At 38.9% G+C, this 19,144-nt stretch overlaps 1 protein-coding gene and 1 long non-coding RNA gene across 10 annotated transcripts in view; one reads left to right on the forward strand and one right to left on the reverse strand.

Annotated features, from left to right (window-relative positions):
* LOC147837636 (uncharacterized) overlaps nucleotides 1-18,572 on the forward strand; it is a 40,016-nt gene extending 21,444 nt beyond the window's left edge. For 3 of the 6 annotated variants that reach the window (XR_015526108.1, XR_015526111.1, XR_015526112.1), the window contains exons 3-4: nucleotides 1,840-1,901; nucleotides 2,028-2,129. This is a non-coding gene — a long non-coding RNA (uncharacterized LOC147837636). Of the gene's footprint in view, nucleotides 1-1,839; nucleotides 1,902-2,027; nucleotides 2,130-17,705; nucleotides 17,868-18,183; nucleotides 18,221-18,374; nucleotides 18,412-18,536 lie in introns of those variants that run through there. The other 3 variants (XR_015526107.1, XR_015526110.1, XR_015526109.1) reach the window with 3 other exon arrangements.
* Nucleotides 15,003-19,144, reverse strand: part of hbp1 (HMG-box transcription factor 1) — a 34,300-nt gene continuing 30,158 nt past the window's right edge. For 2 of the 4 annotated variants that reach the window (XM_087310809.1, XM_087310808.1), the window contains exons 9-11: nucleotides 18,652-18,939; nucleotides 17,681-17,822; nucleotides 15,003-16,090 (exon numbers count right to left, since the gene is read on the reverse strand). In XM_087310809.1, the coding sequence (XP_087166935.1) occupies nucleotides 16,073-16,090; nucleotides 17,681-17,822; nucleotides 18,652-18,939 (448 nt within the window). In that variant the 3' untranslated portion in view covers nucleotides 15,003-16,072. 4 annotated transcript variants of the gene reach the window in all.

A 19,144-nucleotide genomic window follows, 5' to 3' on the forward strand; every position in this document is an offset into this window, starting at 1 on the left:
TGGTAACATTTTTTAACACGTTGCTAACATGTTTTAACTGTGCAATCATGTTTTAAAATGTGTTAACATTTTACCATAATTATTATTAATAACATGTTTTAGCACCTATTTAGCTAGCTATGAATGTATTTTTGCACAATGCTGGCATGTTTTAGGATGTTTAGAACGATTTAGAACATTGCTAATTTGTTTTGGTATGTTAATAGCATATTGCTAACATGATTTATTAAGTTACCACTAACATGTTTTAACAACTATCATGCTATCATAAAACATGAAGCTACCATTTGTAACACATTCTTAGCATGTTTAGTGTGTGACTTAAGTTCTTTGAACATTTGTATTGTATGTGACAATTGTTGATGCTTTAGTGTCTTATTAGCATATTTTAGCATGTTAATCACATGTCGCTAATATAGTATAACTTTTACTAGCATAATTTAGAACACTAACATGTTTTACCAAGTTACTTAATAGTTTTAACGTATTGCTAGTGTAATTACAAAATCTTTAACATGTTTTAGCATGTTGCTAGTATGATCTAAAACATTGTTAACATGTTGCTAAAGTGATATAGCACACTGTTACTATGTTGTATAAGATTGGTTGCATGTTGCATCAGGTTATGATACACTGATAACAGTTTTAACAAGTTGCTAACATGTTTTAACACTGCTAGCATGTTTAAAAACATTGTTACCATTTTACCATTAATATTATTATTATTAATAACATGTTTTTATGTTCATACAAATATATTTTTGCACATTGCTACCATGTTTTAGGATAGGCATGTCCAAACTTGGTCCTGGAGGGCCGGTGTCCTGCAAAGTTTAGTTCCAACCCCAATCAAACACACCTGGATTAGCTAATCAAGCTCTTACTAGGCTTTCTAGAAACATCCTTGCAGGTGTATTGAGACAAGTTGGAGCTAAAATCTACAGGACACCGGCCCTCCAGGTCAGAGTTTTGCTAGCATTTACTTTTTAGTTAACATGTTTTAGCACATTGCTAGTATGATTTCACATATTAATAGCATTTTGCTAATATGTTATAACCATGACTAGCAGTATAGCAGGATTTAGCAGATTTACATGTTTGAAGCATGTTTCTGTTGTGTTTACCACGTCATTAACATGTTTTAGCACTTTACTATTATCTCATAGTGGCTGCAAGTTACACAAGGTTGTAATCCACTGATAACATTTTAATATTACTAGTTGTTTAACAATGCTAATGTTAACCATTGTTAACAGTTTACAATTATTATTATTAACATTAACACATTGCTAATAGCATATTAAAGGCATGTTGCTAATAGCAGATTGTTAACATGTTTCTAGCATGTTTTAACATGTTCCTAGTGTGTTCATTACATCATTAACATGTTTTAGCATGTTGCTAGTATGATCTAAAAAGTTGTAAACATGTTGTTAACATGTTGCTTACATGACTCACACTATTACTGTTGTCTCATAGTGGTTGTATGTAGCATCAAGTTGTAAAACACTGTTAACAGTTTAACACGTTGCTAACATTGCTAGCATGTTTAGGGAATTGCTAGCATTATATCATATTGTTAACATGTTGTAGCACATTGTTAATATGATCTCTCGTGTAATTAAAATTTGCTAACATAGTATAACAATGTCTAGCATGATGGAACAGGTTGTTAAGATGAATTAACATGTTTTAATCAGCATTTTTATTATTTTCTTAACACGTTTTAGCACATTGCTAGTATTATTTCACAGTTTTAGCATATTTCTAAAGTTTGCTTTGCTAGCGAATCATAGACAGACAGACATATAGATAGTAATCTTTTATTTTTCTTCACAGAGAGAGAGAGAGGGAGAAAGCCAGCGTAGAGATTTTCTGAAGAAGAAAGGAAACTGTGAACTGTAAATTCTTTATCTCCTCATGTCAGCCCATCAGACGGAGTCAATCCTTTTTTCTATTTTTTTTTTTGTCTCTTATCCCTTCTGTTCTGCCTAACCTTGCTCTCTCCCTTCTCTTATCTTTGACAGTACCCTGTAACCCGGCTCCAGCTTTTAAACGTCAGTGGTTTGAGAGTGTGGTGTGATTTTGAAGAGGATGACAGTGACAGAGATGTGCACATGATTCAGTCAGTAAGTGGCTCATGTTAAAATACTCCATGTGCACTTTTTACGACACTCTCCTGTCACTTCAATTGCTAATTTAGTGACATAAGTCATCTTGCATGCTCATAATAATATCCACTCACTGGCCACTTTATTAGGTACACCTTACTAGTACCAGGTTGGACCCCTTTTGCCTTCAGAACTGCCTTAATCCTTCTGGCACAGATTCAACGGGTACTAGAAATATTCCCGAGATTTTGCTCCGTATTGACATGATAGCATCACACAGTTGCTGCAGATTTGTCGGCTACACATCCATGATGTGAATCTCCTGTTCCACCACATCCCAAAGCTGCTCTATTGGATTGAGTTCTGGTGACTGTGGAGGCCATTAGAGTACAGTGAACTCATTGTCATGTTCAAGAAACCAGTCTGAGATGATTCACGCTTTATGGCATAAAGCCTTATCCTGCTGGAAGTAGCCATCAGAAGATGAGTACACTGTGGTCATAAAGGGATGGACTGGTGGGGTAGGCTGTGGCGTTGACACAATGCTTAATTGGTACTAACACCACCACCAGCCTGAACCACTGATACAAGGCAAGATGGATCCATGCTTTTTTTGTTGTTGACACCAAATTCTGACCCGACCATCTGAATGTGGCAGCAGAAATGGAGACTCATCAGAGCAGCAACGTTTCTCCAATCTTCTATTGTCCAGTTTTGGTGAGGCTGTGTGAATTGTAGCCTCAGTTTCCTGTTCTTAGCTGACAGGAGCGGCACCCGGTGTGGTCTTCTGCTGCTGTAGCCCATCTGCCTCAAGGTTGGACGTGTTGTGTGTTCAGAGATGCTCTTCTGCAGACCTTGGTTGTAATGAGTGCTTATTTGAGTTACTGTTGCCTTTCTATCAGCTGGAGCCAGTCTGGCCATTCTCCTCTGACCTCTGGCATCAACAAGGCATTTGCGCCCACAGAATTGCCGCTCACTGGATATTTTCTCTTTATCAGACCATTCCCTGTGAACCCTAGAGATGGTTGTGCGTGAAAATCCCAGTAGATCAGCAGTTTCTGAAATACTCAGACCAGCCCGTCTGGCACTAACAACCATGCCACATTGAAAGTCACTTAAATCCCCTTTTTTCCTCATTCTGATGCTCGGTTTGAACTGCAGCAGATCGTCTTAACCTTGTCTACATGCCTAAATGCATCAAGTTGCTGCCATGTGATTGGCTGATTAGAAATTTGTGTTAACAAGCAGTTGGACAGGTGTACCTAATAAAGTGGCCGGTAAATATTTATAGTTAAAGTCAGAATTATTAGCCCCCCCTGTATATTTTTTCCCTTAATTTCTATTTAACCAAAATATTTTTCAACACATTGCTAATCATAATAGTTTTAAAAACTCATTTCTAATAATTTCTTTTAATTTCTTGATTTCTTTTATCTTTGTCCTGATGACAGTAAAAAATATTTGACTAGATATTCATCAGGATGCTAGTATTCAGCCTAAAGTGACATTTAAAGGTTTAACTAGGTTAATTAGGGTAAAGTTAGGGTAATTAGGCAAGTTTTTGTATAACAGTGGTTTGTTCTGTAGACAATCCAAAGCAAATATAGCTTAAAGGGGGTAATAATTTTGACCTTTAAAATGGTTTTTAAAAGATAAAAACTGCTTTTATTCAAGCCGAATTTAAACAAATGAGACTTTCTCCAGAAGACAAAATATTATCGGAAATACTGTGAAAATTTTCTAAATCTGTTAAACATCATTTGGGAAATATTTTTCTAAAAGATAATTTTTTTTTTTACTTCAGCTGTATCAGATATTCATAAAATAAGCCGAATCATGAACCGCAGTATAGTTTTTATCATTGTTAAGCGGAGCACATAGGCTTCGTCTGATCTTTCTCTCGCTCACATACTCACTTCCCATTATAGCGGTGTAATTACTTCTAATGAAGAAGTGTGTGTGCAGATGCAGCTGTGATTATCCTGCCGCACCCACTGACATCTCTCTCTCTCTCACACACACACACACACACACACACACACACACACACACACACACACATGCACACACACTTCATCTTTAAGCGCTCATTTTGCCAGTCATTTGTTCTGCAAATTGCTCCTCTCTAAAGAGCAGATTCATGATGAAGGCTGTGAGCGAAACGGTGAACTGAAGTGCACTGAGACTCTTTAATGCGTACTATTGCTCATACTTGGACTTAGTAGTCTGAGAAAATGTATAGAAAACTTTAATATTTTCATTCATTCATTTTCTTTTCGGCTTAGTCCCTTTATTAATCTGGGGTCGCCACAGCGGAATGAACCGTCAACTTATCCAGCATATGTTTTTTCGCAGCAGATACCCTTCCAGATGCAACCATTCTCTGGGAAACATCCATACACACTCATTCACTACGGACAATTTAGCCTACCCAATTCACCTGTACCGCATGCCTTTGGACTGTAGGGAAAACCGGACGGAGCACCCGGAGGAAACCCAAGCGAACGCAGGGAGACTAAGCTGACTACTAGCATCTTGAAAAGTATCTAGTAAATATTAAAGTGCAATTTAAAGGCTTAATTAGGTTTATTAGGCAAGTTGGGGTAATTGGGCACCTAGTATACAGAAATAAATAAATAAGTGTGGCGTTAAAGCTAATTTATACACTGTAAGAATAGAAAATCTGACAAGAAAGTCATTGTTACTATAACATTTCATTCATTCATTTATTTTTTAGGCTTAGTCTCTATTTCCACAGTGGAATGAACTGCCAACTATTCCAGCATATTTTTTAAGCAGTGGATGCCCTTTCAGCCGCAACCCAGTACTGGGAAACCCCCATACACTCTCACATTCACACACACACACACACTCATACATGAACTGACAAAAGTATTGAAGCTGTTGATGTCGACTAGGTATCACTGCAGCCCGGAGACCTCCAAGTGGGAGGGATTACACCGCAAGTTGATTGGGTGATCTCCAAGTGGGAGGGACTTAAACCACAAGTAGGTTGGGTTTAAGTGGTGTAGGTGGTGTAGACATTAATAAAACACAACAGGTTACTGTGAGGTTGGGTTTAGGTGTAGACGTTAATAAAACACAACAGGTTACTGTGAGGTTGGGTTCAGGGTTACGTGTGCACATTCATAAAGCACAATATTGAACTCTAAATACGACTAAATTAATGAAATAAATAAAAACTCCAGGTTTGCACAGCCCACTTGGAGCTCAAGTCCCACCCACCTCCGTTTATTCCCTTCTCGTTGATGTTGCCATCCACTCCGCAGATCACTCGCACGCCCCCATACTGAATGTAACCCCAAACCATGATTTCTCCTTCACCAAACTTGACTGATTTCTGTGAGAATCTTGGCTCCATGCTGGTTCCAGTAGGTCTTCTGCAGTATTTGTGATGATTGAGATGCAGCTCAACAGATGATTCATGGGAAAAATCCACCTTCTGCCACTTTTCCAAATAATCAACTAGTCAAGTTATTATTTGCTGATCTTACAACTGGAATCAATGACAAGACTTTGTCAGGTAGTGTAGACAACGGCCAATGTAGTTTATTCAATTCACCTATAGCGCATATCTTTGGACTATGAGAGACTGTGGGAGAACATGCAAACTCCACACAGAAATGCCAACTGGCCCAGTCGAGACTTGAACCAGTGACCTACTTGCTGTGATGTGACAGTGCTAACCACTTACCGTATGTTTCCACCGAAAGCGGCGAGAGCGTCAAAGTAGCCGGAAGTCATTCATTTTCAATGAGAGCCGGCGGCGAGGAGCAGCGCGGCGAGTCTTCTCCGGCGTGGGCGTCGAGGAGAGTTGAAATCAAGTCAACTTTATGGTAATGAGCTATGACGGGTTCGGTGGCAAGCAATCAGAATGAAGACGTCCACCGCTTGATAGCAGTTCAGAGAACACAGACCTGTGAACTTTGGTTCCGACCACAGTTGTTCCCAAGTGTTTGATGAATGCGGTCGCCGGATGTCCAATTATTCACAATGTTTTCTTACAGGAACATGCGTTAAATACGTTACTGGCTTGATACTGAATTTCATTAATGTTATATAAATTTATCTTAAAAAAGCGGGAATCTCGCGCGACATGACAGTACAAAACAGTATTGCTGCTTCAGGATATTTCAGACATATGGACACATATTGGATAAATAGAGCAAAGCCACACGCAACTTGATCTTCCATTGTTATATGATTTCGATAAGAAGTGCGCAACATTTTCACGCTAGAAACATGTTTTATGCAGGAATGTAACTGATATGCTGCAACGGCTCCTTTAAATACGAGATCAATGTAGCGAGTTTTGACGCTCTCGCCGCCGGAGCTGAAGGCAGACAGCGTTGTCGCCAGGGCGGCCAGAACGAACTTGGACACTCTCGCCGCTTTCGGTGTGAACGTACGGTTAGCCACAATGCCACCCATTTTTCAATTCAATTCAATTCAGCTTTATTTGTATTGCGCTTTTACAATGTAGATTGTGTCAAAGCAGCTTCACATAAATGGTCATAGTAGCTGGATCAGGGTAGTTCAGTTTTTAGTGTTTAAGTTCAGTTCAGTTTAGCTCAGTTCAGTGTGGTTTAAAGTCATTACTGAGAGTCCAAACACTGAAGAGCAAATTCACCGATGCGTAGCTCTAGCGATCCTGAACCATTCAAGCCAGAGGCGACAGCGGAGAGGGAAAAAACACTTCAGCGATAGGAGAGCGAAGAAAAAAAAACCTTGAGAGAAATCAGACTCAGTTGGGCACGACCATTTAAATTTCTCCGCTGGCCAAAAGTCTTGTGCAGAGCTGCAGTCTCAGCGGTGGAGGCTGGAAGCTGGGCCTCAGCGAAGGCTCGTCTGTCTGTGGAGCGTCACTGGAATCAGTCTCATACTCTCCACTCCCCCATGACCACCAGCGCAGCAGCAGCTCAGGATACCGCCTGGTCCCGGATATGGAAACCTTGGGATCATTTTTACTTTCAGGAAGGTAAAAAACTAAATATGTATAATTTAAAAGGTTTTTGAAATGGGGATATAGGAAACATCCAGGGGGGGACTGGGACTAAAAATCAGCCCTGGCACTGCAGCCACACCCGCCCACATTACCACACCGACACAGCCCCACCCAAGGACACGCACATTCACTACTTAAATTTGTGTACAGATGGTAAAATTATATAAGCAGTACCTATTTAAGAGATATTTAAACATTTAATGTATGTGACTGAAACAAAAACAACCCATTTATATACGCAATCATGTCATTCATTTTCTTTTCGGCTTAGTCCCTTTATTAATCTGGGAATCGCCAACGTATCCTGCATATGTTTTATACAGTGGATGCCCTTAAAGCTGCTACCTATTACTGGGTTACCCAATTCCCAATTGGCCTACCCAATTCACCTATAGCATGTGTTTGGACTTGTGAAGGAAACCAGAAGGAAATCCACACGAACATTCAAACTCCACACAGAAACACCAACTGACCCAGATGAGGCTCAAACCAGCGACTTTCTTGCTGTGAGGCAACAGCACTACCTACTGCGCCACTGCACTGCCCCCTTTCGAGACTAGTTCAGTTAATTTTATGTAATTGGCAATGTCTGACTTGACTGGCTTTCCCTTTTTATGGTCCATCTATGACTATTAGCTTGCGTTGCACTTACTGTTTGTTTGACATTCTTGCCAAATTTTGATTATGTCTGCGTAACCTCAGATTGGGTCGCCCCATCTCGAAACCAGCCGGTTGTTGCTGATTGTGCCAATGCTTAACATTTACTATTATTCTTACTATTATCACTATCATCATTATAATATTCACATCTCGCACGAGATAAAAGCTGCCTACATTAAAAAAATAATACATATGAAAAAAGTAATAATAATAAAAATAGCTGACTGGCCCACATTTAAAAAATGGTCCGGCCCTTCTGGCTTTTGCCAGAATTGCCAGATGGCCAGTCCGCCCCTGGAAACATCCTTACTAGTCACCTTCTTCTTCTAATGCCAATGTCACACCCGTGCCATTATACACATTTCTGACACACACACACACACACTGCTCTGATCTTGGGGATTTTTTGCATGCTGTAATAAACCTATCAAAAGCTGCATTTCAATTCCGCGTATCTCCACCTCAGATTTTTCCTCATCAAATCAACACAATCAAGTAAAAGAGACATGCAGGCGCCGAGCGCAGACGTGGCCATTGCGTTATATTAATAGTGTGATCAATACTGGCTGGAAATGCTAAGCACATCATCATTTCTGGGACGGGTTTGCGCTGACAGCTGCTGATTTGAACTGTCTTCTTCAATGTGGCCTTCATTCTGTGTGCGGCAGCAGGACAGGCTCCGCGCGTCACCGGCCCGCATCGCTTCATCTGGGCTGCGGATTTTGCGTTTGGCTTCGGCTCCGAGAGTTTCAGGTCATGCATAAACATGAGCCGTCAGTTTCACAGCCGGGCCCCCAAGAGCCGGAGCTGCGGACACATGCTGCAGTCAGTGTCAGATATGGAGGAGTTACAGATGCTGTGTGTTTGTGTGTGTGAGGACTGGTTTTTGGTGGTTTATGGGGACAGACATTTGTATAATGTGATGTGTATGACTTAGTTGTACTATTAGGAGGGTTATGAGCAAAATTTTGTCTCAGGTTTCCAGTGAGGGTTGGAATTCGGAGTAGTGCCAGTGGTTTTTACAGTATAAAATGCATTACACCTATGGAAAGTTGAGCTTTAAAGGGTCACGAAACACTAAAACACAGAGCTGTTGACAGTCATATATGTGTCCCGCACTGCTAAAAACACTATTAGGACACATATATATTTCACTAAAAAGTGAAAATCGGTTGTCGTTGCGTTATTTCAAACAAATTCGTTCTTCTGGTTTGAAACCAATTTTTGAAGCTGCATCACGCCGATTAGATCCTTGCGTGTATTCCAGCGTGGAGACTGGATGTCCTTATCTGCGAGTGCATTGTGACTTCTCTGAGTGTGCAGCATTAATTCTTGAGTAAGACTTGGCTCAAACCAATCAGCGCGCTCTTATTGTGTATGAGGTGCAACTTCATTAATATGCATGATAGCTTCGAAGACCTGTTACAGTGTTAAAACATTACAGAGACGCCACGTTGTGTTGTCACAACAAGTGGAAGTACAAGAATTGTTTGGAGACTTGGGTCGTCAGTGTTTATAAATGTATTATAAATTTATAAATGTGCTGCAATGAAGGTTTTGTTTTCATTTCCCTGCTATGAGAGCGCAGCTGGACTCGCTTGTGGATTTCAGTGCACACAACACATGACAGAAATACGTTTGTACGGAACATTTTTTTTACCCGAGAGCTTTTGGCATCTGGAAATGATGAAATCCGGATTTGCCCCTCGTCTACTTTTAATAAAGACGCAGCTTCAGTTGGTGTTGATTGTCCTGTCTATAGATTCGATGTCTTTGTTTGTTTATTCAGATGGCAAAGTTAGTTTGAGTCGTCAGCAGTACTCTTTCAGGTTTTAAAGACAGACCTTACTCAAAATGATTTAGGGTGCTTTCACACCTGTGAATCGATTCAGTTGTTCCGAAACAGAGATTACAAATGTTACATTGTTGCTCTTTGCTCTTGGAGCGGTTCGCTTTCACACAGCAAAGTTTCTAATCGGACCAAAAGAGCTAAAACAAGTCACGTGCGAGTAAACTCTCCTCACATTGGTCAGAGTGTCAGGGTTTATTTTGCAGCGTCCCGCTCAGCTGTCAGGAGAGGTGGTGATTTGGTGGTGATTGACAGGGTGCGCGCGTGTGACGTGTCTGAGGAGAGACGCGGTGGGGAGGGGTGAGAAGGGTGCGCGACGATGCCTATTTGAGGACCGGGAGGGAGACGCAAGATTACCGGGAGATCATCACTATTGCGGGCATCCGGAGACTCGCGAAACTTCCCGCCCTAATCATAATTCTCTCATCATATAGCCGTAAGCCTTATACATATCCATAAAACACAGTGATATAACCGCGCTCGGATCGTTTGCTTTCTCACTGCAATCGATCCACTCCAGGGTTCGTTTCAATCGAGCCGAGACCACCACATTCAAGCGATCTCGGAGCGATTACTTTGGCGCGGAACAGAGCGCGATTGCCCTGTTCACATATGCCAATCGAACTGCGCTAACTGGGCAAACGAGATACGTTCCGAAACAAAAGTGTAGGTGTGAAAGCACCCTCAGTTACTAAGTTTACAGTATGTTAATATCACTACAATATTATTGACTGAAAGATCCACAGCTCTCCGAGTGTAAACATGCAAACATCTTAATCAAACTATTACTGTCGTGTAGAATGTTCACAGACGGCTTTCTGACGCTACCTATCAATTGCATCTAAGCTACCAACAAATGCAAAGGTTTTTTTTCTCCCATTCGCCATGCGGTATCAAACATTGCATTAAAACTACACGCTTCCAGCAGTTCCTCGCATCTAATATCTGGTTTGTCATGGGGGGCATGCATGAAATGTTCCTGAATGAAAGTGAAAGTGTCAAACTGCAGTTAAAGTCGGCAAATTAAGAATTTGGCAAGTAATTTGGTTACTGATGTCCATGTAAACCGAGTCACCGTCTTTCTCTCCAGCATCTGTGTGTTGTTTTGCCTCTGTGAAAACGTGCACGTGCCCAAATGGAAACTCCCATTTTCATGCAAATCCTTCCCTCTTTCTTTCCCTTGACACTCCCACCTAAACCGAGCTGGACACACCCACTTTTCTGACTTTTTCCAAACTAGAGGTGTGGAAACACCCTGCTGGAACAGGGAGGTTTCGTGACCTTTTAATGTCAATTACCTGCATGTATGGACCTACAGTAGAACAAAATGCCACGTCTCGCAGGATCACAATGCTGCAGAAATAAACATAAACATAAATATAAACACAACATTGGATGTAAGAGCAATTTTTAAACCTATACACTCACTGGCCACTTTATTAGGTACACCTTACTAGTCCCGGATTGGCCTTCAGAAACGAGCTACTGGAAATATTCCTAAGAGATTTTGCTCCATATTGACATGACAGCATCACACAGTTGCTGCAGATTTGTTAAATATCCATATGAATCATAAAGGAATACATCTAGAGAGCATACTCAGGAGACCTGAGGTGTTTAAACTAAGCTTAGCAGGTACAGAAGGGCCCAAAGTGTGCCAAATAATGTCTCCAATACTATTTAAACTATCAGCCTGAAGCCATTTGAGGATCGAATCCATGCTTTCATGTAGTTTGTGGCAAATTGTGAACGAACCACACCGATGCTGCAGTGAAACGTGAGACTCATCAGACAGGAAAAAATGTAAACTCTTGACATATGTAAATATGTCATTTAATTCTGCTAGAGAATGCCTTTTTGTACACTATAAATGCTTCTAAAATGGAAAGCGTACAGTTCAGGCACATTCATTTAAATTTCATGAGGACGTTTTAGTGTTTTCAGACTTTTAAAGCTATGAATTGTTCAGTAGGAGGAAGACCTTCTTTAAAAAAAAAAAAACCATGAAGACAGAAATGTGCTTGAAACACGTTTGTATTATTGTATTTTATGTTAAGACGGGCTAATCCACAGGGTCAATGAATAAATATGTTAAAGCTAGCTCTACTTAGCCTATTTAAGTGTCAATATTTGCTACTGGTAGGTTATTTAATGCGTCTTTTTCACCATCAAGCACTCAAAATCAAATTGTTTCCTGCATCAAACGTTTTATAGGCCCTACAGTATATTTATTAATGGTTAGCATGAATAACGCGAGTTCACGTTTCCACTGTTAGCATGTATTTGTGTTAGCGCGCCCTCTGGTGGTTATACACAAGAACTTCAATACACAATCATATGCCCATAATGTGATTTATCCGACAATATATAAGACCTGTAATAAGATACGAAGCCATGTATGAAGATTGAAGCGAGGAAAAAGTCATTACATACCCATCGAAAGGTTACATTTGATTGTGAAGCTGCTGATTGCCAGCCGCGCGACTCAATTACTGGAGTTTTCTTGTTTGGTGAGTGGGAAAGATTCAATTAAAAACTTCAAAGCAGCTCTGCTGAATGGAAGATTGATGCACAGATCTGCTGATAGGCTTGTGTGTGTGTCAACACAGACTTCATTAAGGCTGTTTTAATGAGCATTTGTTTTGATGTCTGGAGAGTCTGCAGGGACGCAGGGCGAGTAGCTACTACTTCTTAATATGCAAATCAGCTATCAAAACGTCGAGCTACACACTTTAGTAGTTTCTGACAGGAATATAATGTTTAAACTCTAAAACAACATGTCATTTGTCAGGGAGTATGATTAATTTCAGATCGTTAAAGTTGGTTTGTATGGTAACATTACAGTTTAAATGCTGAAATGCAGCTAGTTTTTTTGTTAAAGTTGTGTTTTTTATATGAATAAATACTAAGCAAGGAGTGCAAAAAATATGTTGCATATTATTTTTGTCCTAAAAACACGTATATTTGCAGTGAGAGCTGTCGGGACGGATTCCGCGGGAAACTACCATATTTTGGTTTGTTTGCTAACACTTCACGTCGCGTTTGTTAGCATTTCTTAATGAATTTACATTGGCTAAGTGCAGTATATATTTAAGGCATTTTTTTAGCATTTGTTATTAGTTAGTGAAATTGTTGTCATTTATTAGTGAATGCAATTGATTGATTGGAAAGGTCGGCAATTTATTGGAAATATGGCTAAGACATTTCAGAGATTAAAATAGAATTATTATTTTATTTTTGTAAAAGTTATGCTTCTAAAGAAATAAATAAATAAGCGAGACTGCTTTTTTAATAAGTGTTATACTTCAAATGCGTGGATTTATAGTGAGATCTGTCGAAGTTAGCTAAGTAATTTATTAATAATAATAAATGATAGCCTTTCGTCGCTTGTTCAAGTCAATGCATTGTGCCTTAGCTACTGCTAACATACAACGTATTATTGTATTAATATGTTTATTTACACTTTATTAGGTACACCTGTTCAACTGCTTATTAATGCTAATTTCTAATCAGCCAATCACATGGCAGCAACTCAATGCATTTAGGCATCTATGGTCAAGACGATCTGCTGCAGTTCGAACTGAGCATCAGAATGGGGAAGAAAGGGGATATAAGTGACTTTGAATGTGGCATGGTTAGTGTCAGATGGGCTGGTCTGAGTATTTCAGAAACTGCTGATGTAGTGGGATTTTTTTTTGCACAACCATCACTAGGGTTTATGGAGAATAGTCCGAAAAGAGAAAATATCCAGTCAGGGGCACAACTGCTCATACTGAGGGGTATGCGGGTTCAAGTTTTGTGCCTCCGCACACCATAGAATTATACTGTTATACGTACTATACAGAATAGAAGTATTCGATTTCGGACGTATTCCAGGTGTGGCCGTGCATTACTGTTACCCTGCCTGGATAAAACCACCTCGTCTGCATTTATGTTAAATAAGCCTAGTGACTTGGTAGTGATAATGAATAACTAATGAAATGGCGGCCCCGTCGCTCCCAAAAACATTAGTAGTTGATTAAAAGTATGGTAATAATAGTGTGGGTTAAGCTTACTAATCTCTTATTATCCAATTTGTCATGGCAGTTTTCACTTTAAGGCATTTTTTGTTCTTATTTTTTCATTTATTTTTTTCTATTTTGCGCTCCACGTCTCTTCCCTCTTCTTTCCATGTTGAGCAATGCAACAATATCCAGGTGCAACGGATCAATCAAATGGTCAAAGGAGGGGGAGGGAGGTATCATTATTTATTTAATAAAATACAATTTTATACTCGTATAAAATGCAAAAAAAACATTTTTAACGAAACATAATTATTTATTTTTATTATTTAAAACTTTTATTAAGGATCATTTCAAAAGTAGTTTTGGCACAATGGCGCCCCCTCATGTGTGACGCCCCATGCAGCGCGTATACTGCATACCCTCTTTTTGCGCCCCTGTATCCAGTGAGCGGCAGTTCTGAGGGAGCAAATGCCTTGTTGATGTCAGAGGAGAATGGCCAGACTGGTTCCAGCTGATAGAAAGGCAACAGTAACTCAAAAAAGCAGCAGCTTAGAGCATCTCTGAACGCACAACACGTCCAACCTTGAGGCAGATGGGCTACAGCAGCAGAAGACCACAACGGGTGGCACTCCTGCAGCTAAGAACAGGAAACTGAGGCTACAATTCACACAGGCTCACCAAAACTGGACAATAGAAGATTGGAGAAATGTCTCAATTTCTGCTGCCACATTCGGATGGTCGGGTCAGAATTTGGCACAAACAACGTGAAAGTATGGATCCATCCTGCCTTGTATCAACAGTTCAGGCTGCTGGTGGTGTAATGGTGTGGGGGATATTTATTGGCACACTTTGGGCTCATTAGAACCAATTGAGCATCGTGTCAACACCACAGCCTACCTGAGTATTGTTGCTGACCATGTCCATCCCTTTATGACCACAGTGTACTCATCTTCTGATGGCTACTTCCAAGTGGATAACGCACCATGTCATAAAGCGTGAATCATCTCAGACTGGTTTCTTGAACATGACAATGAGTTCACCGTACCCAAATGGCCTCCACAGTCACCCGATCTCAATCCAATAGAGCACCTCTGGGATGTGGTGCAACAGGAGCATCATGGATGTGCAGCCGACAAATCTGGAGCAACTGCGTGATACTATCACATCAATATGGACCAAAATCTCTGAGGAATATTTCCAGGTCCTTGTTGAATCTACACCACGAAGGATTAAGGCAGTTCTGAAGGCTAAATGGAGTCGTCGATAAGTGTATATGTACAAAGTATATAGTATGTAAATGAGAAACACAATCTTAAAGTGTAATAAAAAGAGAAAAAACAAGGATGCTAATGTTTAGGGTAGCGAGTTTAACATTTTATTTATAATATGATACAAGAATAGTTTGTGCAAGAAATGGATGGGAACGTGGACCTGTACAATATTAACAAAACTAAACAAAAAATTGTATTTGTAATTCAATCCAATGGCAAACACACAAAGCACAACACTCAGTTGCTCAGTTTGGCCATGATTGCGTCAAAGGATACATCAAGATCTATATATATTTTTATACACAACATTTCAGCTTGTATACATTTATTGGTTGTATAAGGTTATAGATGAATATAAAGTGCAAAAACAAGAACACTTACAGTGAAGGCATGGCCCTGAAGTGCTGTATGTGACAATATGCGTGTCCTTGTATTTGTGTGCATGCGTGTGAGACTCCTATAATATGGCCGTATGGATAGACTATAACACATGCACACAAGTACGCAGACGCACACACTGAATATGGCCTAGGCTGGACTGGTGTCGTATCAAGTTCAACCACTTTCCAGCACACATCGACGAACTCAACAATTTTCGTCTGTTTGCAATACATCTGAGTCTGTGCAATAAGTTGAGTTATACAAATATAATTAATATGGACAGCTGAAGAAAACAAAAACAAAACATGCTAACGTCTAAATTTCCCCTTTTTACATTTTAAAAATAGACATTATTTGTATTTATATATATATCGCTCCTTCGGCCTCTGTAAAATAGCACCACAGGGTTGCACCTTTCAAGCCTAGAAATATAAAATTACCTGATAGAAGAGCTGAGCGTTGTCTTGCTTTGGAAGAGTAAGGCGTTTTTGTCGTTTTCGAAAAGGATAAGAAAATACATAAGCATTGTTAGTCGACGAGATTACATTTTCTTTTTTAATATCGCATATAATCATACCATGATTTGCCTTTCATTCGTATATTATCTTCTGATGAAGACGTTTTATTGTATTTATTATTCTTTTTTTGTTTTTGTTTTTCCTAAAGCAAGTGCGTGTAGCATCACAGTTGCGGTTTATCATTCTTTTAAGAGAATGTGTGTCGTGTCCGCCTCCCGCCGTCCAGTTCATGTCTCCGTGATCATCCTCAGGCTAGTTTTGCTGTGGGCCCTGAGGAAATGGAGAGGAATGTGTTTTAATGATTCATTTTAATCTGTTCATAACATGTGCATGAGCCAGCAAACATAACAATAGTACTTTAAACAATGGAAGTTTGAAGGCCACATATGAAATAATAAAGTTTCCTGACTTCGTATTTCACAATTTAATTTTTTTTTCTTGTAATTTTAACATTTTAGAATTCGATGTAAACTTGAAATTCTGAAAAGTCTAAATTGTCAAATATATAAACATGCCAACTAGAAAGTTTTGATTTTAATTGTTTTTTCGAAAAGACAAAATTAAGTTTTTTTTAAATACCTAATTAAAAAATGTTAACTCTATTTCCAAGAAAAAATGGGTATAAAATAAATAAATAAAATTTGAAGTCAGAATTCCAAGATGTAAACTCAGAATTTTTTTTTAATCTGAATTTTAATATAATAGATATAATCTATAATAATACATACAGTTGAAGTCAGAATTATTAGCCCCCCCCCCCCTTTGAATTTTCTTTCTTTTTTAATATTTCCGAAATTATGTTTAACAGAGCAAGGAAATGTTCACAGTATGTCTGATAATATTTTTTCTTCTGGAGAAAGTCTTATTTGTTTTAATTGGGCTATAATAAAAGCAGTTTTTAATTTTTTAAAAGCTATTTTTATGGCAAAATTATTAGCCCCTTTAAGCTATATTTTTGTCAATTAAACAAACCATCGTTATACAATAACTTGACTAATTACCCTAACCTGCCTAGTTAACCTAATTAACGTAGTTAAGCCTTTAAACGTCACTTTAAGCTGTATAGAAGTGAAAAATATCTAGTCAAATATTATTTACTGTCATCATGGCAAAGATAAAATAAATCAGTTTTTAGAGATGAGTTATTAAAACTATTATGATTAGAAATGTGTTGAACAAAATCTGCTCTTAGTTAAACAGAAATTTGGGGGGAAAAAATAAACAAGGGGGCTAATAATTCTGACATCAACTCTATATGCAGCCCCACCGGTCCCTACTCACCCAACCCGCTCTGACCTGTGATCGAACCTGCAATTCTGTGCATGGGAGTCGGTTGCTCTAACAAGGTGGCTAAAGACCAGGGCCTCTAGCTTCTGTCACTTGAGCATCTTTAGAGGTCAGTGGGTCAGTGGAGTGAGGTGAAATGCTAACTTGCATACCAAACTCTTATGCAAAGAATCGCCGGTTCGATCCCAGCTCATACTGGGTTGAAAGCAGTAGGACCAGTGGGTTACATAGATATAATCTAAACAAATAAATAGTAATGTTAAATAAATAAATAAATAAAATGTAAATGGTCAGAATTCAAATATTTATTGGCAAAATTCCATGATGTAAACTTAAAATGAAAAAAGAAAACAAATCTGAGTTGGACATGTAAACTCAAAAATGTTACAAATCGAAGTTCAAGATGTAAACCCAAAATGTAAATTCAAGATTTTTACTCAAAAAAAAAAAAAATAAATAAATAATGAGTCAGAACTTTAGGCTGTGAACCCAGATTTTTAAAAAAAGATGTTAAATTAGAATAAAAAAATCTGAATTCCAAGATGTAAACACAAAATGTAAACAAATGCTAACCGAGTTTGTCCTCTTGCGTTTCCAGCAGTCCGGGTTGAGGCGTTTCTGCTCCTCGGCCAGAGCTTTCGCTTCCATGGTGTACATCCTCCTCTCCTCGTTCTTCATCTTCTTCCATTTATCGCCCAGAATCACGCTGATAGCTCTGAGTGAATAACACGCACAAATCTCATTTGAAGAGGAAAGACTGGTAAAAACGTCACTTTTTAAAGGTTTCACCCAAAAATGACAATTCTGTCATCATTTACTCACTCTCCACTTTTTACATATCTTTCATGCCGAACAACAAAAGAAGATATTTTGAAGAATGTTCAGTGTCCATGACTTCCTTAGTATTTATTGTTTCCTTATTAAATCGAGTAATCAAAGTTCAGTAATCAGAATAAAATGTTTGGGGGTGTACAGTCCCTTTAAGAAATACTTTAGAAAATATGTGACTCAAATGTTTATTTATTTAAATTTTAAAAGCTTACATTCTTCAAAATATCTGCTTTTGTGTTCAACAGAATAAAGAAACTCAAAAAGGTTTGGAATCACATGAGGGTAAGTAAGTTGACAGCATTTCATTGTTTTGGGGTGTACTGTCTCTTTAAGAAATACTCTAGAAAATATAGAACTCATTTCTTTTTCTGTAATATTCATTTTTTAAATGTCAAAGGCTAACATTCTTTAAAATATCTTCTTTCGTGTTCAACAGAATAAAGAAACTCACGAAGGTTTGGAATCACGTGAGGGTAAGTTGACAATTTTAATTTTTTGGGTGTACTGTCCCTTTAAGAAAAACTTGTTGTTTTGATGTTTTTTTTTTTCCATAATATTTTTAAACATTCTTCAAAATATCTTCCTTCGTGTTCAACAGAAAAAAGAAACTCACGAAGATTGGAATCACATGAGGGTAAGTAAATTGAGAGAATTAAAATGTTGGGGTGTACTGTCTTTTTAAGGAATACGGGATATGGGATTCCTCCACTCACCTGTTGTCTTTCCCGGGGTACATCTGTGTGTACTCCACCCTGTACTTCTTGGCAAAAAGCATGAAGGCGTTCATTGGCCGCTTGCACTTTGTGGGCGTGGCTCCAGAGCTCCCTGAGGCGTGGCTGCGCTGTGATTTGCTGCTGGAGGAGTGATGCGTGAAGCCGAGCGCCTCCAGTTTGTCACAGTCGGGACTGACGGCGCCCCCGCTGGACTGAGAGGCGCGGCGCTGGCGGGCCATGCTGCTCAAAACATACACGGCGGACGAGTCCAGAGGCGTGAAGTCGTAACTGTGTGTGTGAGTAGACGATTAATAAAACACTCTTGAGTTTAAGCAAATCAAAAAGGGGTAACACTTTAAAACAATGGTCCAATACTTAATGTATTTACAAACATGAACAAACAATTAGTAATATTTACTGTATTAATACTATTACAGTTAGTAATTTACTACTGTATTAATCTTCGGTGATCTTATTTAAGTTAAATAGCGGA

This window comes from Danio rerio, chromosome 25, assembly GCF_052040795.2.
Source record: "Danio rerio strain M-AB ecotype USA chromosome 25, GRCz13ab, whole genome shotgun sequence".
Taxonomy (NCBI): domain Eukaryota; kingdom Metazoa; phylum Chordata; class Actinopteri; order Cypriniformes; family Danionidae; genus Danio; species Danio rerio.